We start from the raw sequence: 25,804 nt of genomic DNA on the forward strand, positions 1-25,804 counted from the left end.
CGTCCGGAGCCTGGCTCCAAGCCCTGTGCAGGGGGACACCTGCACTGGGGATGCGCCGGGGGCTCTCATCCCCACCGGAGCCCCCTCCCCAAATAACGGGGGAAACGGCTGAGCTCAGCAGTGGCGAGCCCGGAGGCACCCCGGGATACCCGGGGCGGGACGGCGGGAGAGGGTCCCAGGGAGCACCCCGGGATGTGGGACGTCACCTCGCGTAAACGAGAAGCTCTGGAGCCAATTGCGGGTGCCAGGGGCTGGCGGCAGCCCAGGGGCTCCGGTATTTTTGTAAATGTTAATTCCCAACCGGCTGCATCGTCCCGGCGGAATATTTTAGCACCTTTAATGCAATTTCCTACTCTCTCTGAAATATCATTTTAATACAACCCAGCCGCACCGTATACCTGCTCCCTAATAAACCTCTGCGACTTTAATGAACTAAATAGCAAATTACTTTTTTATTCAAGAATGAAATTTCATCATATTCATAATTCATATTTTATTTCAGACATCTGCTGCTGATTACATTACATTTAACTAAAATTAGATGATGCTCAGAATGTAATTAAGCCCCTGCCAAATTCTCTGGCCCACCAATACCAGCCTCGCTCAGCGGGGGCCGCTTGGAACCTAATATGTAATTAGGAGCTATTTTCTAGCTGTTTTTAAAGTCTGAAAATTAGCTGCCTTTATTAATCACACAGACAAATATAAAGCGGAGCCAACGCTTGCTGAAATTTCTAAAAAGGATTTTTTTTTAATTATACACCACATAGCGCTGAGACTCATTTTGAATGTTGATTTGTTGTGCACTGACATTTTGACAACTAGTTCTCAATTTGTCTGTCGTAGTTAGGCAACAACAAAGCAGACGGTAATACTTAACTTTCAAAACCTTCAGCGTGCCGGGAGGGGAGCGGGAAGGGAGAGACGGGGGGGGACACACATGGACGGGCTCCCCGCGGGCGCTCGCCTCACCGGGGCGCAGCCGGGCACCCCCAATTCCCAGTGCCGAGCCCTGGGAAGGAGGGAGCCCTGGAATCCCCAGCACCAGAGCGCACAGGAGCGAGAGATGGAAGATGCGTAAATCACCCTTGAAATGGTACCGGGGCCGGGGGGGGGTCCCAGCTCGCCAAGGAGCCCCTTGGGGCACAGGGCAGCACCCAGCTGCGGCACCCCCAGCCCCAGGAGGGACCCCCAGATGCCCCGTGCCCTCCAGAGCCGAGCACGCAGCGCTGGGAGTGCGGGGGGGTCCCCCGGCCCCGCTCCCCCCTCCTTGTCCCCAGGAGGGACCCCGGGAGCCCCGAGGGCCCCCAGCAGCCCCCCGCCCCCTCGGTGGCTGCGCGCTGACATTTCCTCTCTCTCACTGACCCTTCTTCTGTTCTCTCTGTTATCTCAAATAATGTCACTGCCTCTTCAGCATCTAGTCACCGGAGCAGAAAGAAGACACTGCTGACATGGATTTTTTAAAAAAAAAAAATACTACCATCTGTGCCTGGCACCCAGCCGGCCCCGACCCGCAGCCAGCGGCACGGTCTGGGGACCGGGGCCGGGGGGGACCCGCTGGGTGGGGAACAGGAGCCCCCCGGGCCGGTGAGAGACACCCCGGCACTGCCCGCTCGCTGCGGACGCTACGTCAGCAACGCTGCCCCGTGCACCGGGAGCATCCGCAGGCGGTGAAGGAAAATAAAGGTTTTTGAAAGGTATTTTTAAACAAAGCGGTTTCCTCTTTGCTGGCAAGCAGGCGCTGGTGTCCCCAGCGGAGGAAAGTCTCCCCGTCCCCTCCAGCCAGGCCACCGCAGCCCCCCACTCGCCCCTGACGCCTCCGTGCATCATCTTTTTTTGCAAAAAGGATGGAGCGCGGCTTCCCCTCCCCGCTCCGGCTATTAGAGACAAACCCAGGATCGTTAGTCTTTCTGCAAAGCTCATAATGTGAAAAATGAAGCTGAAGAAAAATTAGCCAAATTACCAGGCTAATCCTTCAGCAGCAATCGCTGCTCCGCTGCACATCCGTAAAACGCGAGCGGGGAGAGCAGACGGGGCAGCGCGGAGGGAAAAGCACTCACGTGTTGGCGGTGGGGCTGGAGGAGAGGAGGGGATGAGTGGAGGGGATGACTCCGGGGGCAGAACACGCGCGCTGGGCTTGATTTGAACTTCAGGTTTACTCCCAAAACAGCCAACTGCAGGGATTGACGGGGCTGCGCCTCCTTCTGCACCCACCGTGCCCCCGCGGGGCAGGAGAGTCCCGGGGGAGCGGCCGCTCGTGCTGCTGGATGCACAGGGATGGGGTTCCCTACATCCGCACTGCAAAGGAGGTGTGAGAAGCTCAAGGAATTTCAGGAGGTGGTTGAAAACTGGTGAAGGAGAGGTCATTCATGTGCGAAAGTCAGAGTTGGGACGCGCCAAATATCTCCCCCCTCCACAGTTATCGCGGTGCTTGTAGCAAAGCCCCTGCAAAGAAGGCTCTGATGGAGGGAGGAATACAGAACGGAGGGAGGGGGTGCCTCCACGCTCGCAGATGGATGTGAAATCCACGCTTACTTTCTAACAAATTGGGATTGGCTCCAGCTGCTGACTCCGGCAGTTCTGGTCTCCGCGGCACAGGGAAGGCAGAGACCAGCTCTGGCAAAGCCGTGGTGTGAGGGTGGGCAGCACGTGCCCGGTAGCATTCCCGCTGCCCCCCGCCCCCCGGAGCAGGGCCCTTCCCGCAGCAGGGTCTCACAGACCTGGGTCACCCTCTGCCACCCTGACAGTTGCTGCCACGAACCCTGACTCAGCCTGGGGACATCACCCACCTCCGCCCTGAGGAGTGGGATGAGCAGAGCCTGGAGAAAACCTCTGGATGCGGCCGGAGCCTTCCTGGGAAGGGGAGCTTGCACCCACCCAAGGCGCTGTGCCCCACCACAGCTCACGTCACTCCCATCTCAGCTGCCGGGGCTCAGCCACCGCCTTTCTCTGTGTCCCTTCTACACCTCCATCACACCCACAAACGAAGCAGAGAAGGCTGGAAGTTTGCAGGTAAAAGGATCCCAGGTTGGGGGATCCCATGGCACGTGTTCTGGGTACAGCCAATTTGAATTACGATTTAAACCAGTAAATCAAAAAAAATTTTTATTGCTCTTTCCCTCCCTACTCCCCCAGCACTCGGCGCGTGTCTGGGAGGCCGCCTTCCAAGGGAAGCAGCTAATGAGGATCAAGCCCAGACACGTTGTTTTGAAGCGAGGTTTCTTCGCACTGAATTTGGCACTTCTTTGTGCTAACCAGCAGAAACTACAGACACATTTAAGCGGTTAGAGAGTCAACACGCTCCCAGATACTCACATTGATTACACTGTATTAGAAAATGGTAAATTATTTATCAGGCTTTCTGACTTGCGATTAGTGTAAAACCGTTCTTGGATGCAAATTGGAATTGTAATTAGACATGTAGAAACCCAGCATCTGAAACCTGTTTTTATTGAAGCAGAGTAAGGTACTTTCTTCCTTTTGTACCCGGCATAATTATCAAAGAACACTTTGCACATATAAAACCATAAATTTATTAAAACCAGAGACAGTTTTACATCTGATCAGTGAAGTAAAGCTGGTCATCATGACGCCAGCATTTTAGAGCTAGTACATCTCAACTTCTTGTACTTGAGGTTTTTTTTTCTTTTGTTCCTGCGCTGGAAGGGGAAGGCAAACTCCCTCACCTCTGCCAATTTCTTATTCAGCTTTGAATGAAGCAATTCTTGAAGAGAGCTACACTTTAAAAAACAAAAACCCACCCAGAACAATGATAAAATGTCTTTGGCAGGTACCGAAGAGACCACAGCCATTAAGAGTCAGCTTATTACTTCAAGATACTCTGGCTTCAGACACTCACCTGCCAATTCCCTTTCGTTCCATGGTACAACTCATTAAAATTTTAGAAGTAAAAACTGCATTTACATTTGCGTAATAAGTTTGAATGCATTTCGGTTTTACAGTTTGCCAACTGCAAGTTACAGTCAGTTTTTGTGGAGGTGGGTTTTAATCTTTTTTTTTTTTTCCCTACTTCAAAACTATTACTTTCAATAAAAACAAGTTAGTGTTTGCTCTGTCCCTGACCCCCCCGGCCCTGGCAGTGGCGTGTTTCACACACCCAACAACAGGCAGGGTCAAGGACATGCTTGTTTAAGACTGAAGCGTGAGAGATCCCAGAAGAGCTATCACAAGTAGAAACGTTAAGACTGCCCTTGCCTCTGGCCACCCCCCTCGCAGGTGACAGACCTCGAGCACATGAACAGAAGCCGGAGTCTGGCTGCAGCACCCTGCTTATCAGCCCAGGCAGAGAAAAGAGTGGAAACGCTCATGGAAAAGAGTGAAAACCATCTTAATATCATTAAAAATGTGCCTTCCCCACCCCATTATCCAAATCTTAATTAGTATCAGGTTAGGGCTGTATTTAAAGGTTGCCTCTCCACTGTGAGCTGCAGTCCAGGAGAAATGGAGACCTGAGTATCAAGCCCTGAGCTGCCAAGATGCTTTTCACCCAAAAATGTCAAAGCGCTCTGCGCATCCACCTTGCCAGCCTCACTGCCCGCCCTCACAGGACGCCAGGGGAGAAGGGAAGAGACACCTCATGCATCCGAAGCAGCAGAACCAAGCCAAGTGTCATTATCCGCGCCGGAATCCAGCCAAGACCCTCTCCTCCTGCCCCTCGGGATTAGCACAGCAGTTGAGTAAGTAAATTCAAAACAGGATTTTGAGAGCCTGGGTCAAACTCGCACCTAGCCCAAGTGCGAGCAGTTGCTCCCAAGTCCTCATCGCAGCCCCCGCTCCCAGTGACACCAGGCCTGAAACTGGCTCCACAGCCGTGTCTAGAGGCCCACAGCCACACAGGAGAGCGGGAAATAAGTTTCCAGGCATCAGAGCACGCTCCAAGGATGCGGTGCCAAGAGCTCAGTCTTGCCAGAGGCAGAAGCTTAACTCTGGGAGAGCGCGTGCAGCACTTCAGCGTTTAAAGACGAGGAGGAGTGCAGGGTCACTCCGGGGGCCCCGATATTGGTCTCCCAGCATTCAAATCCACAGGCACATAAGTCTCGCTTGGCTGCTTCCACGGCCTGCGGGGAGGTGTCTGCCAAGAGGAAGGCAAGAGCAGCCAGTTAGTCAGCTAGGCCACTGCAGGGAGACCGAAATGGGCCATCGCACGTTTAAACACATGCCCCCTGGAGCAGGGCCAATGCCCAGAAGATCTGACACACATAAATGAATGCACTGAATCACCCCTGTATGAAACGCTGCAAACCACACCATCCCACACTTGTGACATGGCTTCACAACCCACCACAGCTATACGAGGGCTAGCGCCGTATCCCTCTGCTTCCAAACCTGAACCCACCGGGAGGGCCGCACGGAATGGGGGAAGGATGCCCAGGGCGAGCAGAGGGTTAACTGACCTGGTCTCAGCAGGGTGATGCCACAGCCGCCCCCACCAGCCCCGGTCAGCTTGCTATGCAGGCCATGGGACGCCGTCACCCGGCACAGCCTGTCCAGGGAGGGATGGCCGACTCCAATCACGTTTAAGTGGTGTTGGTTTATATCAAAGAGTTCCTAAAAAGCAACCGCACACACGAGATGAGCACGCATGGTGACAGAGGCTCCCTCGCCAGCGAGGGGCAGGGGACCTGCCCTGCCTTCCCAGCCACCCCATTTCTGCACACAGTTTGGCCACCAGCACGTCTCGGGGCCCAGCAGCACAGGGCAGCAAGGTCAAGGGCAGGGTCCGAGCCTTGGGCTGCTCATCTGTCCCTGTCCCCCTCATGACTCATGCTGCTGCTGCCCACCAGCAACAGCGGTACAACACCTTCCAGACCTCCTTGCTCAGCGAGGACAGAGAAAATCCTGGTCACCACAAGCTGCCAACAGGCATTTATTTCAGGTGCTAAATCAGAGCTCCCTGATGCCTCCCGCCTGCTTCACCTCCCCCCTGTCACACAAGTGTTGAGCAGGAGACTGTGCAAGCCCCCTCGCTGGCCGTGGGAAGGGCACTAAGCCAGCATCTCTCACTCCTGGCTGTCACCCGGCACTGCTCTGCAATCCATCCAGCATAACTAAATCCAGGGGACTTCTGACATAGCCAAGTCCAAAATGGCATTGCTGGAGAGGCGACATGGAGTTAACTCCCCTTGTTTGCATTGTGCAGCACTTCTCCCTCCCGACGGGCAGGGCCTGGGCTGCGAGCCAAGGGGCCTCTCACCAGCTCCATGCTGGGAATCTGGCACCCAGCACAAGTGGGGTCGAGAGGGTCCTCTCTGCGGGGGAGAGCAGCACAAGCCACTCACCAAGCAAGGCTGCCCAGCCCTGGTGAGCCGCAAGTGCGCCTCTGCCACGCTGTCCCAGCCAGCCACAAATGCCAGTGCTCCTGGAGAAAGCTGCCACAGCAGCAAAGTCCAAATGGCCCAAGCGACGGACAATGCTACACAGAGGTGGGAGTTACAGCTTCTCTCCTCCCAGTACTAGAGGTGAGGAATTGAGGAATAGAGGGCAGGGCTTTGACTGCACTCAGAGCAAGCCTGGAGCAGGACCAGGAACTGACACCAGGATCCCAAGCACCGCAGTGCCCTCCCAGCTCATCAGTACCACCAGTGAAGGAAGCTTGTTCCCAACAATGCTGGTCTGACACCCCAACTCCGTCATCTCCCTGGCATGTGGCAGCTGTTCCCATCACTGTCCCAGAGAGTGTCGAAAGCAGGGAGCCAGCTGAGACGGGACCAGTCCCAGAGAAGCTCCCTAACAACAGGAGCCCTGTGCTCGCCTCTCCAGCCAGTGCCACCAAGCGCTTCCCTGCCTGCGGCTTGCGGTGAGCTGGGAGGGATGCTGCGCACAGGGAGCAGTGGGAGCCACGCTGCACAGTGGCAGGTGTCAGTCACATCACCCTCCCTCAGCTCCTGCTAACACCACACAGGAGGGGACGATGCAGAAATAATCCCTCTCCTCACCTCCAGAGCATGTCTGTACTGCATTTAAACAAATGCGGGGAGATGAATTAGCCAGTCGCATGCAGAGTGCATATATCACAAGTTCTGTGCTGGCTTGGACAGACGTCCATCTAGAGGCCTCTTTATATGCCTGAGTGAGGGCACAGCACTGTCTATGATGATCCAAGACACCTGTCATCTCCTGATCCAAAATCTGCCAGGAATCAGATGACAGCTTATGACACAGTAGACTAGTTCGATGGTTCAAATACAATGCTGTCCAGAAGAGCACATTTCAGAAACAGCCAAATATATATATATGCTGCATATAATCAGCTGTGCCTCTGTGGGCTCTTCAAGCACAAGACAAACCAACAGATTCAAGACAGAAATCTGCTCATTGCAGTGCTGCTTCCTGGGCATTGTATACAAGGCTGCTTTCGCACCTTCCACATGAGGATCTCAAAGCACGCTTCAAATTATCCCTCCTCTTCCCCGCCCCCCAATACTTCTGACAGCCTGAGCAACGTGGAGAGGAGTTGTCTGAAGTTATGCTGCAAACAGACTCCAGACCTCCTGCAGCCCTGCCGGCCCAGCCCTCATTAGGGTCAACCCACCCCAATGGGTGTAGAAACCCACCATCCCCTTAGTGCAAAGGGAACAGAAGGACTTTGCTACAAATCCCATGGGAGACCCTCCTGTGCTTGCTGCAGTCCCTAGAGCAGCTCACCCACACGCAGTGAGGTCCGGTGTAGCCTGAAGCAAAGAGAAGGCTGTACCCACCATCTGCTAACAGAGCGGCCCTACACTGCTGCCACAGGTGGAGCTCTCTGCCCCATCCCAGAGCCCCCTCCTGCACCTCTGGAGCACACTCACAGCTGTGGAGGGGACAGCCTGCCAGCGAGAGCAAGGACAAGCAGAGGTCCTCACAGGAGGGCTGAGGGGAGGGATCCAGATGCCAATAAGGAGCTGCACAGCTGGTACCAAATGGTTCTTGACCATCCAAGTCACTTGGCACCCGTGGCCAGGCCAGGTTTGCCTCAGCTGGGACACTGCCACACATCCTTACCCCATGGTTGTATGAATCCGTAATACAGTGCTCTCAGCACCGCAAAAAACTTCTTCCACTTGGAAGCGCGTTTCCCCCCACCACAGCAGCCTCTCCTACTTCAAACAAAGCCAAGACGAACACAGATCTTTGTATGCACCTCATGCATCAATGTCAGGTCAGCTCTGGGCACAACTCTGTTCGTTATCCTCTGGAGCCAGGATGAGCACAGAGCAATGGGAGCTGGCTCGTAACCAGTCCATCACAAACCAGTGGCTGCTGGGCTCTCTGCTCTTCACTCCAGCCTTGGCAATGACAAAGCAATTGCTTCACAGGCAGCGACTGCCAGAACGAGCCTGGCTGGCCCATGGCGCGGGGAGGCAGCGTCTCAGCCTGAACTCACTCCACATTTCTTAGCAAAGGGAAACAAAACCTCCGAAGCTACAGGTCCACAAAACACCAGGCCCACTCCTTCCCTCCCTGTGCACCGCTGTGGAGAGACACCAGCAGCATTTTCTCTCTCTTGGCTCCAGGAAGAGCATTAGAAGCAGTGCACACAGACCATGGTTTCACTCGGAACTGAACATTTCCTGCTATCAAATTTTTTTTTTTAGACCTAATGTTCTTTAAATGACATTTTGATGTTCAACAGTAACAGTGTCTAAAAATACTGGCGAACAAGCCCCTTACCTCCAGCACAGGGTAATATTCTGGTGATGGATTTGCAGGCATCGCTTCCAGAACACTTTGGCACTCCTGAGAAATTGCATCGATGGAGTCCAGCACCGGGTTCATTATAGCAGGGAACTGAGAAGGGGGGAAGGCAAGATATGAGAGGACTGCTCTCTAGCCTTCTAATACCATTGGGATAAAACTGGACCCAGTCCCCGTGAGCTGGGCAACTCCTCACCCCGCCCAGGGCTACTCATTCGTGGAAACCCCTCCTGCAGAGCAGGGCAACGATAAGTTGCTCCCACGTGCAGAAACTGGAGGAAGAGATGGAAACAGGCCAGCAGAAAGAACTGGTGATTTTTGTAGCAAGCCCTGTTAACGCTGGAGAGAGGGAGGAGGCGAGCTGAGCCCCTATTCCCAGGGTAGCTGGGTACTAGCTACCAGCAGGTAGGAATGCAGTGACTACAGGAGGGATCTCCCAAGAGATCCCCATGAGACCTGCATGAGATCTGAGCTCATGAGGGATCTCCCCACCCCAGCACACATCTCCATCCCTGCAACCACACGGGTGCTGCACCTTCAGGATCTTCTCTTTGACGCCAGCCACCAGGATCTTGGTGCTTCGAGGGACTTTTGTGTTGGTCAGCAAGATCCTCAGTGTCGGCACCCTGGAAGCAACACGAGACATCTCCTCGCCTCTTTTTTTCCACAGTACCCCAGCAGCTCCCAAGACCCAGACAGCTACAGTTCATTCTGCCTCAAAAGGCCTATTTGAGCAAGACACCCAAGATACAGAGTCACATTAGTTTTAAAAAAGTTAAGCAGGTGCTTCAGTGCTAGCTGGGTTCAGGCTTGTTCCTCTTAGATACAAGGAACAATGGTACAAGCACTATAAATAGGACTGTAACATATTTACTGAAATCTGTGTTTTTCAAGCAAAATTTTTCCCTTTGAAATACTATCCGCGAGACTAGCCAGCAGTAGCCATTAACTGCTAATAGAGCAATTTCATGCACTGTGAAAGATTTTAATGGAGTCAGATTATACTTCATTGGCAGGAGGCAGAGGGAACATGCAGGACCTGGATTTGTCTCCGCAGCTTGGTTTTCATGCAGTCCTACCACCAGGTAAGCAAAAAGTTCCCCCTCCCCACAATGTCATTTGCTGCCAGGAGCAGATCGGTTCCTGCTGCCCATAATGCCATGAAATTAATATTGATCCTTTGTGCTGTGTTCATCTAATGTCACATAATGACCAAACATTTCATTGTTCCCGTCCACCCCAACAACACTCAAGACAACGCCCAAGCTACCCACACCCACAGCAAAATCTGTCTACAAAGCCCTTCCGCCACCCTGTTAGTGATCTCCCATCAATCGCATACCCTACGAGATCCACCCAATGCCTTTCTGACATATTCCACCCACCGTATGTAACTGTTATTTTTAAACTCGAATATTACCTCTTTAATGGTGTGATTTTTCCTGATTGGTATCTCAGGGCTCCACCTAAAGTAAAATACATGCATTGTCTCAGTACACAGTGAGCTGAGAGATAACACAGTAAGAGACAGAAGGTCTTTCATCTTTAGAACCTCACCCAGAGCATATGACAGTAATTGCAAGAAACACCAGCTAAATGAACCATGTTCCCAGACGGCATGAATCTGCCTAACCCTGCTGACTTAATGAGAGGGTCTGGCTGGACGTAGTTAACCCAATGCCTTTCCCTTTGCTCTCTTCTACTCTGGGATCACATTAAATATTTTTTTAAAAGGCAAAGAGTTTGGCCAGCATTAAATCTCTACTGGGGGAAAAAAAAAAAAAAGCAATCAAGCAGTGATTCCTTGGGGCAGACCCAAGCATGCAGGTTTCAAACTGGACTGAACATGTGCACTCATGTCAGCAGCCGTCCTTCAGCACGGAATTTCATTGTCCAGAAGGAATGTCTCACTTGGCTCCTACTTTTACAAAGGCATTGCGATTAGGTCTCATTAGAAAGATTATTAAAAGTCTCCAAGGACACTTCCAAAACACTTGGAAGTCTCTGCTAATTGAAACTAAATGACAGCTGTCCAACTGCATTTTCTACTGCATTATCCTTGGGACAGGATCAGGTTTCTTTGTTCACGACAGAATGTTTAAATATCAGTGATTTGCGGCACTTGCCTGGGGCCACAGATCTCTGGTGTCACCGCAGAGTGTCCCCAACAGCCCAGCTGGCTTCAGTCCCAGCTTACAGACGGGGCAAAACAAGACAGAAAAGGATTCCCTCAACTCGGGTGAAAAGAATGACCCGAATTTGGGATTTTCTTGTCCCTTTGCTGTACCTCGGTGCAGTGAGGCAACCTGCTCCATCCAGTGTTGCTGCAGCAATCCCAACCAAGCCTCAGCATTTGCAGAAACACAACTTGTGGCATCTGCTCACCCCCTTCCCACAGCTGATGCACACTTTGCAGTGGAGAACAGAAATGTGGCTGCTGCTCTGCCACCCCGTTAAGCCTCTCCTCAGCATCCACACTCAGTGCTGGGGAGCAGCACACACATACCCCAGGTACCAACAGCATTATCCACACCCGAGGGATTGCCATGGATCACCCGCTCCCCCTGGAAGGCCCAGCTGTTGATCAGAGTCAGCTCTTCTTCTGTCCACCTGAAAGGCAAGAAAATGACTCCAGTACACAACCCAAACCAGCACATGTGGAGTGACAGAGAGAAGCACCGCAGGCCACAGGAGATACGAAAGCAATGGGAACCATACAACGCACCCAGTTGCTGTGGGAAGCCCCATCACCGCAAATTCCCTCTGTGCACTGCATTCTTTTGGCAGGGAGTGCACATTGCCGTTCACAGCAATTAACTGGCACTCGAAACACATCCAGCCCGTGAGGGGAACTGGTGCTGCTCCACAGACTGAGACAGCACGAAGGGCACAACCACTACCCAGCGCTCCTGCTGCAGCAGGGGAGGGAGTGAGGGGATTCAGGGAGAAGATCCTAGTCCCAGCCTAGTTAAGCTCAGATTTAACGGAATGCAAGTCCAGACCTCTCCACACCTCCCTGACACTGGGTGTTACCACACATCTTGGCTTGAGATCCTGCTCACCAACAGGCAGGATGGTGTATTTATAGACGCAGAAGGCACAATGTGAGAAGAGAACAGTAAAAGTTGCATTTCACACGTGCAACTTCAGCCTCTAATTGCCAGCTACTCAGCTGCAGAAGGCTCGTAAATTAGGTCAAAAGGTGTAGTTAGAACGGATTTACTATCTCCAGCAAAGACTTTGATTTTTAGTGGTTAACTCCTAACACTTCAAGCTGGCACTTAGAGCACAGAAGGGAACCAAATGCAGATCTAGAAGGTGTTATGCTAAAAACACAAAAGCAGGTCTTTCTGTTGTCTTAAAAGCGGTCACATAAATTGGTAAGTGCTTTGAGAGTTTAAATGCCGGCACAAAGAGTTTGGTGCTGGGTCAGACTCAGCGAGGATCAAGGCCCCTGACTGAACATACTAATTAATGGGCAGTAGCAATACAAAAAGCAAACACAGAGCTGTCACTTACAAAGCAATTGCTGGCTGCAACTTTGCTGCAATTCTACCACAGTGATATCTCCCCCAGCACCTCTCAAAACCCCGCTGCTCTGGACCTGCTTCTGCAAGGCTCACACCCACACAACCACCTTCAGAGCTCATCAGTCTGTTTCAAACCCACCCACTCACTCCACGCTGAAGGACTGCCTCAAACCCGGGCACCTCAAAGGAAGCTTGACACCCACAGGGAGCCAGCTAGCCCTCCCGCACCCTGCTGTAACACACTTAGACTCACGCAGGCACACAAAAACGCATTTCTGACCCCCACGATTCCAAACAGCCTAATGCATCGTGGTATCAGATATCCCAGCACCGGTGATGTTCTGCAGAGATCAGAGCTGGTGTTTGGTGCAGTGAGAACGTGCATTCGACAGGTTTTTAGAATATGGGGCCCAGACCAGGTATTACACGATGGAGCAGAGGCACAAATATGGATTTTGGAAAAGCATCACAGTCTTACACAAAATAATGAGAACCGCTAAAGCAGGGCAGAAATTCTGAGAGCCACCTGCTATCTGGAAGCTGCTTTCTTTAACTCCCCACTTCCCTGGGCCTCAGCTGAATGTCTTTATCCATCTCCACACACCTTTCATTTCACTTGCCAATATTTAATCTGTGAAGCATTCGGGAAAACAGCTCACACCACCGCTACTCAAAATAGAAGCGCAGTTTGCTGTAAACCACTTGTTTTTAATCCTCTTTGAGAGGCTGCGATTCTTCTCTACACAGGAGTCATTATATCACGCTGTTCTTTTCTTGCAATGTTAAGCAAAAACCTTCTGAAGTCTGACACCCCCATCTCTCACTTACCCCTCTGCATGCCAGCTGGAAGAAAAAAAAATAATTACGCTGTATTCAAGCTGAAGCTAAGACGTGCGAGCAGGGAATGAAGACATCCTCGCTGCCTGGTTTGGAACCGGCCTTTCATTTCTCATGCCATGTGACTATTTGGGAGATTTACCCGAGCACAGCGTACAAACTGCTCCGCTCTAGGAACACGCTTCTGGGTCAGGCTGCAAACTCTGTTTTTGAAGCAGAGGACAGTCACCCCTTCTTGCTGTCTCACTTTCAGTCCCACACAAAATCCACAGAAGCCAACCATAAAAGGTTGCACCTGGCAGCGAGCACACAATGGAGGGTTCTGCCACTCCAGCTGTGATACACATCTTTAAACAGAGCCTCCTCAGACACACAGCAGAGCAGACCAGTTTTTCAAGACTGAACTCCAAGGGAAAGCAACCCAAGGGCAGAAGGAAAGAAACCCCCTTTCACCAGTCACTGATAAAAGGGAAACGCAGGCAGGAGATCAGAAGGAAATGTACCACATGCAGAAAAGAAATTCATGTGGAAATGCAGAAAAACTAGAAAGGAACCTCGACTCCTTGAGGACTCAAAGCAAAATGTGGAAGATGCTCGGGGACAGACAGGAAATAGAGGTTAAAAAACCCTACCACATTAAAGTGTGTTTTATTTGCTTGGCAAAGTAAAGCTTTTTTTTTTTTGGTACATATGTGTGTCTTACACTAGAAAAGGGAAATGGTGCACGTTTTACCAAGTCTCTGCATCCAGTTGCTTTTATCAGAAGCAAGTTGTAAACAGATGATACACAGGTCTGGGACAGGGCTCGTCCCTGCTGCTGGGAACACAGGGCAGCGATAGGAGAGGAAGGGAAAGGAACTGGGCTCCGGGTGCCACTGCTGCAGCCACAGCCATGGCCCAGGAGTTGGCCAGAGAGAGCACGAGGTGCCAGTGCCAGAATCTGTGCAGGTAAGAGACAGGGGCACAGAGAGCAGAGCTGCCCCAGGCTGTGCATCCAAGGCAGGGAGACTTCCCCGGTGCAATATGTTACCTGGCTGTGGATTCTCCTTCTTTCAGAGGGCATGAAATGGCTCCACACACCGTCAGCAGGGCTGCTGCCAAGCAAACAGCATAGGCAGCACTCGAACCCAGCCCAGCTCCTGTGGGCAGCTCAGACCACACCAGTATGTCCACACTCGGAACATCTCTGAAACACAAACACACAGGATGTAACACAACAACCTTGAATTCCATCTTGAGACAACATTTCAAAGGCAAAAGATGCCAATTAGGACGGATCACAGGAAAAGCTGGTTGAAAACTGGCAACATCAGCACATGCATAGGCATCCGACACACACGGGCATCACGAGTGCTCAGTGAGCACAGCTGAGTAGCCTTGCTAAGCCATTGTACTAGAACAAAGCCTTGCTGAATTGGATCTATGATTAGCACAGCTTGTCAAGCTGCTAGCAGGGGCACTTAGTAACTAAATAGTTGAGTAGCACCATAAAGAGACCCTTCAAAGATTGTTGTAAACATGATTTTAAACACATTTCTAAATGAAGCCTAAATATCCCAAATCCATGACTGCATAGTTACATCCCACCAGAGCGACAAGCTGATGGGGAAGATGAAATACCCATATATTTGTGCACACATGCCCCGTTTCTCCACTGAACGCACACAGGTTGTGTTACAGACCCTAACATCAAACGCAGGAGCTTTTCACTGGCTGGCGAGCGACATGAACTATGAACTGATGGTTTCAGGGCAGGCTGATGACAGCCCCAGGGCTATCACCAAGCAACTGAAGAGACTGCAAAGTAAAACACGATGCAGCTACACATCATGATTCTTTAACCTTTGATTCCTTTGCTATGAATATTGAAGTCAGGTTCTGACTTGGTTTAAAATAGCAAGCAGTGCTGCATCAGACATTGCCCTGAGCACCTGTCCAGTAATTTACACCGATATCATCAGCCAACAGTGTTGGTCAAGTTCAGAAACTGGAACAGCCCTGAGCTGCGGTTAGCCCAAGTCCTCATAGTTTTAGGGAGATTCAGCCCACAGGAGGGATCAGATTTAGCTCAGACAATGAATTCACAGCTTGTATCTGCAGCAGTTTTTCTAACCTAAGCCAGGATGAAACGAGCTGCCTGATGGAGAGAGGGATGTCTGCTTCTGCTTCTGTTGACTGTGCAGGAAGGGTGGGATGAACTGCTCTGACTTAAGCACCTCAAAGCTAGATGCCTAAATGAGAGCAGATGATTCCCAGCTCACCTGCTTGGCGCACCCCACCCACCAAACAGCTCAGCTCTGAAGACTGTCTCCTGAGGTGCTCAGAACCTAAACAAAGTGAGATTTCCTGTAATTTCTTATTTTGCCTCCAAGATTTGGTTTCTTCCCACGACCTTGTAAAAACAATTAATGGTGAACGACACTCAAGACAGCATGTTTAATTTGGGGCAGGAAGATAGCCTTACCCATACTTAGCCGAAATAGCCAGGCACATATACAGAAAGGCAAGAGTAGCAAGGCTCTCGGGAGCTGAGGCTCCGGCAGCGATTCCAGCAAACTCTCTCAGTGTATCCAGCTGTTCTACACTGGGGGATTTAGATTCATCAAAGTCAGCTATGGAAGCAAGCAGGGGAGAATTTAAACACTTAGAAACCAGGGAATTGTTAAACTTGAAAGCAGTTTTTACAAGAACAACATCTCCCATTAAAGTAGGCAGAAACAGATTGAGACGACTTCAGATTTCACCTATAAACTTTCTACATGAGGATTCATGATGAAATAAAAGCAAAATCTCCTCCAGCCACTATGAACACCCAGTGTTTCTACACCCCATGCTGGCATTTTATTACAGCATCTCTCTCCTTGCCTACACTTTCCAGTGTGCCCATCCATCACTACGTAGAACTTAGCAAGTGACAAACTCTTTATTAAAGAGCATGGATATTCTGATGCACGTCACACGAGTCTGGATTCCAAATGGCCAGGAACAGGCATCAGTGTCAGAGACCTTTTGGTCAGCGCTCAGAAAGGTTATCAATGCTCTGACTCAGCAGACTTTGTTCTGCTTTCTGTTAAGCAAACAGTGCTCATGAGGGACACAGGAATTAACACCGGGTGCTCTGGAGGGAAATGGCACAACCACCAGTGAGCGGCTCCACCCAGTACAAGATGCTGCAGAAATTCCAGTGAGGGCTGGCATGGGGGAGAGAGGCAGGAAAACAAGCCCCGTATCCCCACCTTCCCCAAGAGCTCTTAATTCAGACCAGCTTCAGAGAGACTCCTTTTTGACCCTCCATTAGTAATACACCTGGATGTGGTCCCTGGGTGGCTTCTTTATGTATTACAACACCACATGAGCAGCAGCAACAGCACTAGAACAAGCCCCTGGGAACCTGAAACAGGAGAACACAGCCACAGCAATGGCCACTCACATATACCAGAGCATCAGGCAGGTCACAAAAGGCACACAGAGGGAGTGCAGGTGCCTGAGCCGGTGGTATGCAGGGACATGTTAGTGTTTAACACACGCTGAGCATGGTCACAGATGATAAGGCCCAGCAAACCTCTGCAGGGGGAACAAATCACCCCATGGGGGTCCCAGCACAGTCACTGGGCAGAAGGCGTCGAGCAGGACCGAGAGCCCCACACGACACACGGGCAGTGGTTTCCTCCTCCCAGCGCTTGCCTGTAAAGCCCTTCCGCAGGTCCTGGAGGCAGGGGGTGTCCCAGCTCCTCACAACGCCAACACCAGGCAGGCGGATGCACACCCTGCCATCATCACAGGGCCGCAAGCAGAGGAAGGTCCTCAGGTCCAGTGCCACGGCCAAGGCCACCTGTGGGCAAGGAAAAACAGCACGAGGTGAGGCTTTTTCATTCTGAGCATGGTGAGCCCCTGGGCCAGGTTGCCCAGAGAAGCTGTGGCTGCCCCATCCCTGGAGGGGTTCAAGGCCAGGTTGGACGGGGCTTGGAGCAACCTGGGCTGGTGGGAGGTGTCCCTGCCCAGGGCAGGGGGTGGCACCGGGTGGCCTTTAAGGTCCTTCCAACCCAAACCGTTCTTTGACTCGGTGAGGTGAGATGGGGTGAGCCGAGCCGAGCCGAGCCGGGGCCCCGGGAGCCCCCGGCGGCAGCAGGCCCCTTACCTTGCCGTGCACCACGGCGTGCTCCCCGTGAAGGATGACCTTCCCCGGGGCGGACAGCACCAGGCTCCGCTCCCACATCTCCCGCAAAAGGACGCGGCCTCTCAAGAATCCCACTCCAGCCGCGCGAACTGACAGCGCCGGCCACCAATAGGAGCCGCGTTCTGCCCCGCCCTCCTTGCCCTTAAGCCAATAGCCGTGAGGCCCGCGGGGGCGGGACTTGAGGAAGGCCAATGGGCGCGGGGTGGCGCGGTGCTGGGGTGACAGCGCGCGTGGGCAAAGGGAGGGACGGCGGCCGCCGAGGGTCAAGGGGCGGTGGCCGGCGGCTACGGTGGCCGGGAGGGATGCTGGGGCGGGCGGCGGGGGGCTGGGGCCTGCGGGGGCCGCTGTGGGCGGCGGGGCGGCGGCAGTGGAGCGGGACGGGCAGGTGAGGACGGGGATGGGACCGGGTGGAGTGGGGCAGGGCCGGGTCCGGCCCGGCGCCCCCCCTCACGGCCTGTGCCTCCGCAGCCCCGACGCCGACACCCGCAGCGACCGAGCCCCGAAGATCTACACGAAGACGGGAGACGCAGGTAGCGCCCCGGGGGAGTGGGGACGGACACACACACACCCCGAGGGAGCTCCGCAGGGCCGGACCCGGCCTCTGAGAGCCTCCCCCGGGCCTTTCCCAAAGGCTTCTCCAGCACCTTCACCGGGGAGCGGAGGCCGAAGGGTGACCGGATCTTCGAAGCCCTGGGAGCCACCGACGAACTGAGCTCGGCCATCGGGTAACCCCTTGCCCCAGGACCCTCTCCCGCTGCCAGCCCTGTCCTGCCAGGCTGGACGTGCTCTCCGGGGAACTGGCCGCCAGCCCGGGGAGCTCTGGCCTTGGGCAGGCCAAACCCAGGCCCTCCACATGCACAAAGGCCTAAGGACACTGGCCCAAACCCCTTCTGTGTGCGTCTTCTGGGTGTCCTCTTCCATTAAGAACTCCTCTCCCAGCCCCACCAGGAGGGAAGGGGATAATGGTCTGAACCAAATTTCTCTGGAGGGTTGCACTGGCAAACAGCCAGGAGTATCCAAATATTCTGTTTTTTGTATGGAATAACATGTACGCACAATTTCATGTCCAGCTAACTCTGTTTTCTTTTTTTTTTTTTTTAACCTAGGCTTGCTGGTGAATTTAGCAGTGAAAAGGGCCACACGTTTGTTGAACAACTTCACAAAGTGAGTATTAATGATAATCGTCACCTAGTGCAGCCACTTCATCTGTGGTATTGGAATGTATTCTTAAGCTCTTTAATTTTAGACACAGTGCTCCCACTGACACACAGGAATTTAATAAATTTAGTATTAAAAGAAATAAATACTTCAGACTCTGACTCTTGATCTACTGGTTTCCTTCTTGGTTAAAGAAATTTATTTCTTAGAGAGTAATCAAGTGATTAGTTAAGGGCAGACAAACATCTCTAGATTTATTCAGACCTGTCACTGTACAGTCATGGACACAAGTCTTGTTGTCACATAGCCTCAGATTTGAAACTGGGGCAAAGTTACCACATGGGCACGATGGTGGGAGACAGCTCCCACCGTGGCAGTCTGTGAGTTTTGCTAATTAGCTTCACTATGCACAAGAATGCAGAAGGAGATAATCGGAGACTTTAAAAAGCTTTACCAGACTGCCTCTCAAGTATCCTGGGCTGCGGAGAGGTGCCCCTCTTAGAAGCAGACGTGACATCAAGTCAGTGCTGTCTGCAGCTGTTTGTCACTGCCTTTCTTCCAGAGGTTACTGGTTCGGTGTTCTACCAGCAAAGGGATATGAGCACTCCCCAGTCTGCTTTCTGCAAAGTCAGCCAGGGTGGTTTAATGTGCCAGTGAAAACAAGTACATGCACTAATCTGGCTTCTCATAAAGCAATTAGGGAGCACTTATCTGATCCCCCCTGCCAGCAGGCTGGGGGATGATGAACAACAAGGGTAGGATCTTCTTTAATCAGCACAACCAGCTGTCGCCTCCCAGAGCTTGCTGCAGTTGTACCGGAGCATCAAAGGCTGGTTAATGAAAGCGCTTCTTATTTTTGTCCTGATTGCCACATCTAGGTCCAGTGTATGCTGCAGGATGTGGGCTCCAACATCGCGACGCCTCTCTCCTCAGCCAGGGAGGCTCACTTAAGTAAGCCCCACAGTACCTTTCCTGGGATAGCGGTTCTTGAATCACAGCTGTCCTTCTAGACTGGCGCTGGGGAGGCCGTTCTGGTATGTGGTAGTTGGAGCTCCCCAAGGGCTGCGTGTCTGGGCGCCGAATGAAGTCACACGTGGTCCCACAAGCTGCTGTGTTTGTGTGACTCCAGCGATGTAAGCTGGCCTGAGGCGGTGCCCCAACACTGACACCCAGCTGCGGCTGCTGGATGGGGAGCCAGCCCTGCTCTAGCAGGAGGATTTTTGGGGGATGCTTTCTTAGGACTTACTGATACAAGAAGTATGAAAGTAGAGCTCTATCTGTAGACTGAATCACTTCTGCATTTCTTTTAGTTGAGTCTTCTTTTCCCTCTGTAGAACGAACATCTTTTAGTGAGAAGCCGGTTCTGGAGCTGGAGCAGTGGATTGACAGTTACTCAGAGCAGCTTCCTCCACTCAGAGCTTTCATCTTGCCAGTAGGTACTGCGTATGCCTCTCACCGACTGGAGAAGGCTCGCTTTGTTAGGGTAAATCTGCTCTGCCACTTGCCAGGGGAAAACAGGTTGTGAGGCCATTATTTGCATGGAAAATACCAAAAGAAAAGCAGAGGGAAAGGACCTAGTTGAGTTAAATCTCCCCATCCTCCTGCATTCAGATATCTCCTCCCAGTTGCCTAGCCGTAACGTAGGGTTCAGTTGCATGTGTGTGTGAGACGCGATAAGCTTTGCTGGAGTTACACAATACGGTGGATGGCTGTATCTGTTATTAGCAGACGTTGATGTGCTCTTTCATTGTTGTTTCAGTCAGGAGGTAAAAGCAGTGCTGCTCTCCATTTTTCCCGAGCTGTCTGCCGCAGAGCTGAAAGGTGGTGAGTGTTGGCTGTAGGGTAACAGAATAAAATTGATAAAAGGTGATCAGAATGCTACAATGATAGCAAATCATTGCAGTCGGAGCAATCAACCATAACTGTATTGCATTTGGCGAGAGCTTGAGTCAAGCTTCATATGTTTGTATTAGTCAAATTCCAGGAGTGCAGTCAGCAAAAGGCAAGTCTCTCTTCCCTCCCCTGAACTGGGTCATGCGAGCTAAGAACTTCAGAACCAACAGACAGGTTTATGTTGAGATGCATCTACGTGTTCAGCTCGTATCTGGTTTGCTAAATGTATTTTGTAGGCTAGCACACATGGAAGCCGGGGCGCTGGCAGGTGTAAGATCCAGGGAAGCATTTAGCAGCTTACGGTGTTACTGCCCACACCTACCTTGTCCCACTTCTCTATTGGAGATGAAAACTGCCCCTAGTAAGGTCCGTAGAAAAAAACCTTCTCGTTATGTAAATCGCTTCCATCCAAAGTCTCTTGTGTCAGCCTGAACCTGCTCATCAGCAGTTCTAAGTTGCTGGGGGTTCTTTACTGAAGCCGCTGATGTGCAGGAAGACGTGTTTGTGAATGTGCTCTGCTGTGAGGATTCGTACTCTGACAAGATACACCGAAGCAGCGTGATCTGCAAAAAAAACCTAACATCACAGCCAGTGGTTTCTTGTCAAAAGAAAGGTAGAAAGAGGGCTGTGCACCAGTCAGGAGGCAAGGAACAGCTCTGTCTCCTCAACAAAAGAAGGGTCCCTGTTTACTTGCAGAAAAGGATAATGATTCTGCAAACTGTTCAGTGATAGCCACCGAGGAGTGTCCTGTAGAGGAGTGGAGCTGCAGAACTCCAGTACAGTTACAAAAATCAGTTGCATCATTTAGCCACCACAGATTCCTCTTGGGGAAGTAGACCGTGTTCCCAGGTGGGGAGTTAGAACGGGGACTCCAGGTGAGGTTGGGGTGCGAAGGTTGGTGTTGCAGCGAATCTCAGTCTTTAGCATTCAAAGCGAGACGTTTTCCTTTTCTTTTTCTAGTGTGGTTCCTTTAGTGCAAGCAGGGGAAGCAGATCCAAACGTGGCCAAATATTTAAACAGGTAAAAAAAATGAAATCCCAAACCCTTACTGTGTACTACTGGAGTGTGCCTGGTGGTGTTCCCTTAGTCTTGGGATAAAACTGTGGGGTTTTACCTCTCAAGAAGCTTCCCTTCTAGAATAAGATTTTTGAAGTTTAAACAAGCAGCTTGTTAAAAAGTCTTCTTGCAAGGCCTGTGTGTTTGCAGACGCTGCTGGGGTGCAGAGGGAGCAGTCACTTAGCTTTCTTGTTGAAGGTCATTTTGGAAATCACTTCTCCTGTGCGTGGTCTGCCTTGACCTGCCGTCCTCGTGCGGCAGCCAGTGTGCTTTGCTGTGTAGCTGTGCATTGCTGGTGAGAGAAGTGCTTTCACTGCTTTTCCCTTGGTTTCCAGACTGAGCGACTACCTCTTCGTTTTGGCACGTTATGCTGCAATGAAGGAAGGGAAGGAAGAGAAAATATATAAAAAGCCCGAAGCGTAACTGGGAGCTGGAATGTTTGTTTCCTTGATCACGGGAAGCTAAATCCAGCAGACTGCTTTCCCCCATCGAGGAAGGGAAAGAGAACGAGTCCGGATTGGAAATGTGAGCTGCCAAGAACTTCCAGCTTAAATAACTAGGACCTTGTTCATAAATAGTATGAGGAACACAGCTGTTCTGTTCACTGCGCCTTGTCCAAATATCCCTTGTATAACACTGCGGTGATGGCATCAGCTACTGTTTGCCCTGGGTTGGAGTTGAGGCAGGAGGCTTCAAAGAGCTACAGCCGATTTCTAGAGATGTCTTCATTTCCCTGGGCAGCGGCAGGTGCTGTGGAAAGGCTTTGACAGGACTCTGAGGAATGAAGAGGAGAAAACAATCAGCTTCTCTTTCTAAGTCATAATGCTCGTACAGAACAGCAACCGTGTAGAGATACAGGAACTCTGTCCGCAAGCTCTGGAATAATAAATGTGATTTACTTGTACCAAAGGGCCCTTAACTGTCATACTTTAATACTGAGCCCAGTGTGCTTTTCTTTTTTAAGTTGCTTTCAATCCGTCAGCCCCGGTTGACGCTGAGCTGTGGAGATTTACAGGAATGCACTACGAATTCTTTGGCTCTGGCCGCTTCTCTTTATGCATGTGAAGAACGTCTCCGTGCTAACAATCCAGCGCATTCTCTGCCAGGAATGGGGCTCACGCAGGATAGAGGGATAAAGGAGGAAGGACCAAATCCACCAGGTCATGTGCAGGCAAGATGATTCTGTGATTCTAAGCTCTTTTTTAGGTAGCTGGGGTTAACTCCACGTGGGGCTCTCCCTCTGAGCGCTCAGTTTGGTGTGAGTTTGGTGACAGCATCCCCCTCTGGCTGCGGGTACCAGCTGAAGGAGTAGAGCCCTTGATTAGCTTCAGTATCTCTCTACTGGGGACCACTCAAGTCACTCAGTTTGCAGATAGCAGGGTTGTGATGAGTAGCAGGGGCCTGGCGCCTCCTCAGCTGACAGTTAGAGTTGGAAGAGAGAGGCCAACACCTAAAGGGGTTCAAATCTCACACACGTTAATGTCCGCATCGACCTCGGGAGCGTCACTGTCACGGAGCCCTCAGCAGAGTAGATTAGAGCGTGTCCTAGAGCTTGGAGAATCTGGTCGCAAACATCACGAAGCAGAACACGGTACTTCAACAGAGAAGACATCCTCTGTTCAGCCTCCTGCTGGACTGAGGACTGCCAAAAATCACCCTCGGTATGTAAATAAGCGTTTTAGAGGCAACTGAAGGAGTTAACACCTTGCCGCCCATGTTGCATAGAGAATACAGACAATTACAGCTTTACAATTAAGTAACACAATAAGAAATATAATTGGGAAGAACACACCTCAGACGTGGTGGTTTAAGTCTTTCCCTCCTCGTATGGAGGAGCAGCACGGAATCCTGTGGGCTGAGAGGTGATTCCACGGCAAGGTGCTTGTCCTGCACTAACGGTGCCGCTTCTAGTGACGGGAGCTTTTAAGTCAGTCATGCAGCTTCCTCCCTTCAATTATTTGAGTAGAAACAGCCTCAAACTTGCTGCCCAAAAGAGGCTCTGGCTTTTGTGTTTAACTTTTTAATCAGAGTGGGGTCAGAGTGAAGAATGCCCAGCGCTAATAGATACCGCTGTCTCATTATTCACCCTTCTTTCTTTTTTTTTTTTTTTTTTTTTTTAAACAGATATTTCATGGCTATTGTTAATGCACATTTTTCACAGAGTAATTTTCCAAGCCTTAGCCTGTAACACATCCCAATGACAAATGCTCTTGATTTGGACTGTACCGTCAGCTGCAATGTCACATCAGACATTTCCTCAATGCCTGCTCCAGACAGGCCATCCAGCTTTATGATAGCTCTGTCTCAGTGATCACTATTGAACCTTAAGAATCTAGAGGCTTTTCAAGTTTAATTGAATAAAATTCTTTGCAATATAAATTCTTCATGAATGCTATATAAATCAGTTCCAGGATGGATTTATAGTATTTTCTTTTTTTTTTTTTTTTTCCCCAGCTGGGGGGAAGAAATCTCACTACTGTTTTGGGACCAAAGCTAGTATTGTTTTGATTGCAAGGAGAAATAAATTTAGCCACTACGCTTTAACGTGATGTAGAGATTAAATTTATTAGGCTGTACTCTGCTTCCAGCTCCCCTCCCTCCCCGGGCGAGTGTTTCCGCGGGGCTGAAGCAGAGGGCGGCTGGTGTCGGGGGTGACCCTGCTGTCCCAGCTAAGCGGGGAGAGCGGGACAGGGCTTGAATTTAGGAGGGGGCAGAGATGAGGGTGAACGCAGTCCCAGCCCCGCGGGCCCTTTCCGTCCCCAGGGCACGCAGGGGAGCTGCTGGCCATTAAACTGCGGCAAGACTCGGGTCCCTCAGGCCCCAGCGCACCCTCTGCACGGGGCTGGGAGTGGGGGACAGTGGCGGTGGGGACACCGGGGCTGCAGCAGGGACCTTGTGCGCTGAGTTCAGCGAAGTTCTCTTGTGGCCAAGCCGGCGTCTGCTGCCGGTCAGAGCAGCGTGCAGTAATGCCTGAGAGCCTGGCGAGACGGCGGGCAGGAGGGAAGCGTCACTGAAATGAAATACAGGCTTTAAAACAAATAAAGCTCTGTTGCTCTGGGTTAGCATTTGTTTTTCCAAGTCCTTTGTCCACACCCAGCAAATCCAGCCGTACAGCATAGGGATTCCAGTGCCTGCACCTCATTAATATAATGGGAGGCAGGCAGATGCTTTGTCCGTACTGACCGTATGCAGAGCCCAGCTACATTCCTGCCTAGCAGGGTTCCTTATTTATGATTACGTCGGAGCTGCCAGCACAGACATATGTTGCTAAGGGTCGTTTATTCTTGTTTGTAAAATGTATGGCCGCTCCTGGCTTACGCACTGTCAAAACTGGAAGAACTGGCCCCAAAATCTCTTGCTGCATGATTGGATCAGATGCCTGTACATCTGTTAACGCTGTAGGAGCTGTAAAATGAAATAAGTTTCACTATAACTCAAGCACCCCTATTACCGCCACAATGTGTAAGCAGCAGAGCCGGCTGCTGCTCTTGCAGAAATGACACAAACATACATTTTGCCAAGTCGTATGTAAATTTATACAAGGCAGCGGTTCCTCTGCGAATGCACAGAAGGGAGGACTAGTCCATGTTTCCCCCCCTTCGATAGGATGTGCTGCCCCCCCCCCCCCCCAGCCTGGGGTAAGTTCTGGGGTGCACGGCCCCGGCCCTGGGGAGCCAGCAGCAGTCCTGCTCCGCTCCTCTCAAGCTGGAGGACCAGAAGGGACCACATCTGCCATCAGGTCAAGTCCTCCGCAGTCGCAGGCCCCTGAAATGCCCATTTTGCCTGGGAGGGCTCAAAGAAAAACCCTCCCCACCCAAACCGGCAGGGTAAGACATGGCTAGAAAAGGGTGGGTGTGCAGTTCGGGTGCCCCAGGGTAGGAGACACTGTCCCTGCCTCAGACAAAGCAGATTCAGCCCATTTGTTTTGAGAAAAGAACTATATTGGTCCTTCAGGTCCTACCTCTGCTGCAACCAGGCAGAAAGTGCCCACCTCTGTGCCCCCTCCCCGCTACAGCTGCTCCGCAGGGTGTGCACGGAGATGCCGCAGCTGGTGCTCCAACCGTCCCAGGGTGAAGGTGAAGCTGCACAGGGTCAGTATCGAAGAACATGACCTTAGGAATAGCCGAAAAAGCAGATTTCCGAACAGCCAGTTAAGCATCACTCACCCAGGAGGTGGCAGGGCCAAGCCGGTGCCACGGAGGTCTGACCACTCCATCACCCGCTCAGGTCACTGTCGCGCTGCAGGAGCTGCTGCGTGTCTCAGTAAAGGTGAGCAAACACAAAAATAAGCTGCAGGAACATCTCATCTCCTTCTGCTCAGGAAGACCAGAGCTCTCCCTATCCTCCCTCCTCTCCATCCGAACCTGCACCCAGCCCCAGCATGGAGGGCTGTAGTTGGGACACCCCAGCACCACCACTGAGGGAGCACCCTCCGGCGATGCCTCCCAGCTCCGCA

General features: G+C 51.7%; 2 protein-coding genes across 2 annotated transcripts; one reads left to right on the top strand and one right to left on the bottom strand.

Annotated features, from left to right (window-relative positions):
- Positions 1-1,386: 1,386 nt before the first annotated feature.
- On the bottom strand, positions 1,387-17,325 carry MVK (mevalonate kinase). The gene is made up of 10 exons (XM_054219863.1): positions 17,203-17,325; positions 16,749-16,896; positions 15,529-15,676; positions 14,095-14,250; positions 11,204-11,307; positions 10,118-10,163; positions 9,233-9,323; positions 8,674-8,790; positions 5,415-5,568; positions 1,387-5,092 (listed from the first exon to the last, which is right to left on the bottom strand). Exons 1-10 carry the CDS (start codon positions 17,278-17,280, stop codon positions 4,941-4,943), a joined length of 1,194 nt encoding a protein of 397 aa, XP_054075838.1. The 5' UTR covers positions 17,281-17,325; the 3' UTR covers positions 1,387-4,940.
- A 199-nt stretch (positions 17,326-17,524) lies between these two features.
- On the top strand, positions 17,525-22,257 carry MMAB (metabolism of cobalamin associated B). Its single transcript, XM_054219204.1, has 9 exons — positions 17,525-17,626; positions 17,710-17,771; positions 17,873-17,966; positions 18,348-18,405; positions 19,278-19,350; positions 19,734-19,831; positions 20,159-20,223; positions 21,253-21,312; positions 21,684-22,257. Exons 1-9 carry the CDS (start codon positions 17,544-17,546, stop codon positions 21,769-21,771), a joined length of 681 nt encoding a protein of 226 aa, XP_054075179.1. The 5' UTR covers positions 17,525-17,543; the 3' UTR covers positions 21,772-22,257.
- Positions 22,258-25,804: the final 3,547 nt, after the last annotated feature.

This window comes from Rissa tridactyla, chromosome 13, assembly GCF_028500815.1.
Source record: "Rissa tridactyla isolate bRisTri1 chromosome 13, bRisTri1.patW.cur.20221130, whole genome shotgun sequence".
In the NCBI taxonomy this organism is placed as follows: Eukaryota; Metazoa; Chordata; class Aves; order Charadriiformes; family Laridae; genus Rissa; species Rissa tridactyla.

Coding starts and splice junctions, on each gene's coding strand:
- MMAB (XM_054219204.1), top strand. CDS start 17,544: ATGCTGGGGCGGGCGGCGGGGGGCTGGGGCCTGCGGGGGCCGCTGTGG. Junction 17,627..17,709: donor CAGTGGAGCGGGACGGGCAG/GTGAGGACGGGG, acceptor GTGCCTCCGCAG/CCCCGACGCCGACACCCGCA. Junction 19,351..19,733: donor AGCCAGGGAGGCTCACTTAA/GTAAGCCCCACA, acceptor TTCCCTCTGTAG/AACGAACATCTTTTAGTGAG.
- MVK (XM_054219863.1), bottom strand. CDS start 17,280: ATGTGGGAGCGGAGCCTGGTGCTGTCCGCCCCGGGGAAGGTCATCCTT. Junction 14,251..15,528: donor GCTATTTCGGCTAAGTATGG/GTAAGGCTATCT, acceptor TTTGTGTTTCAG/AGATGTTCCGAGTGTGGACA. Junction 10,164..11,203: donor TAATGCTGTTGGTACCTGGG/GTATGTGTGTGC, acceptor ATTTTACTTTAG/GTGGAGCCCTGAGATACCAA.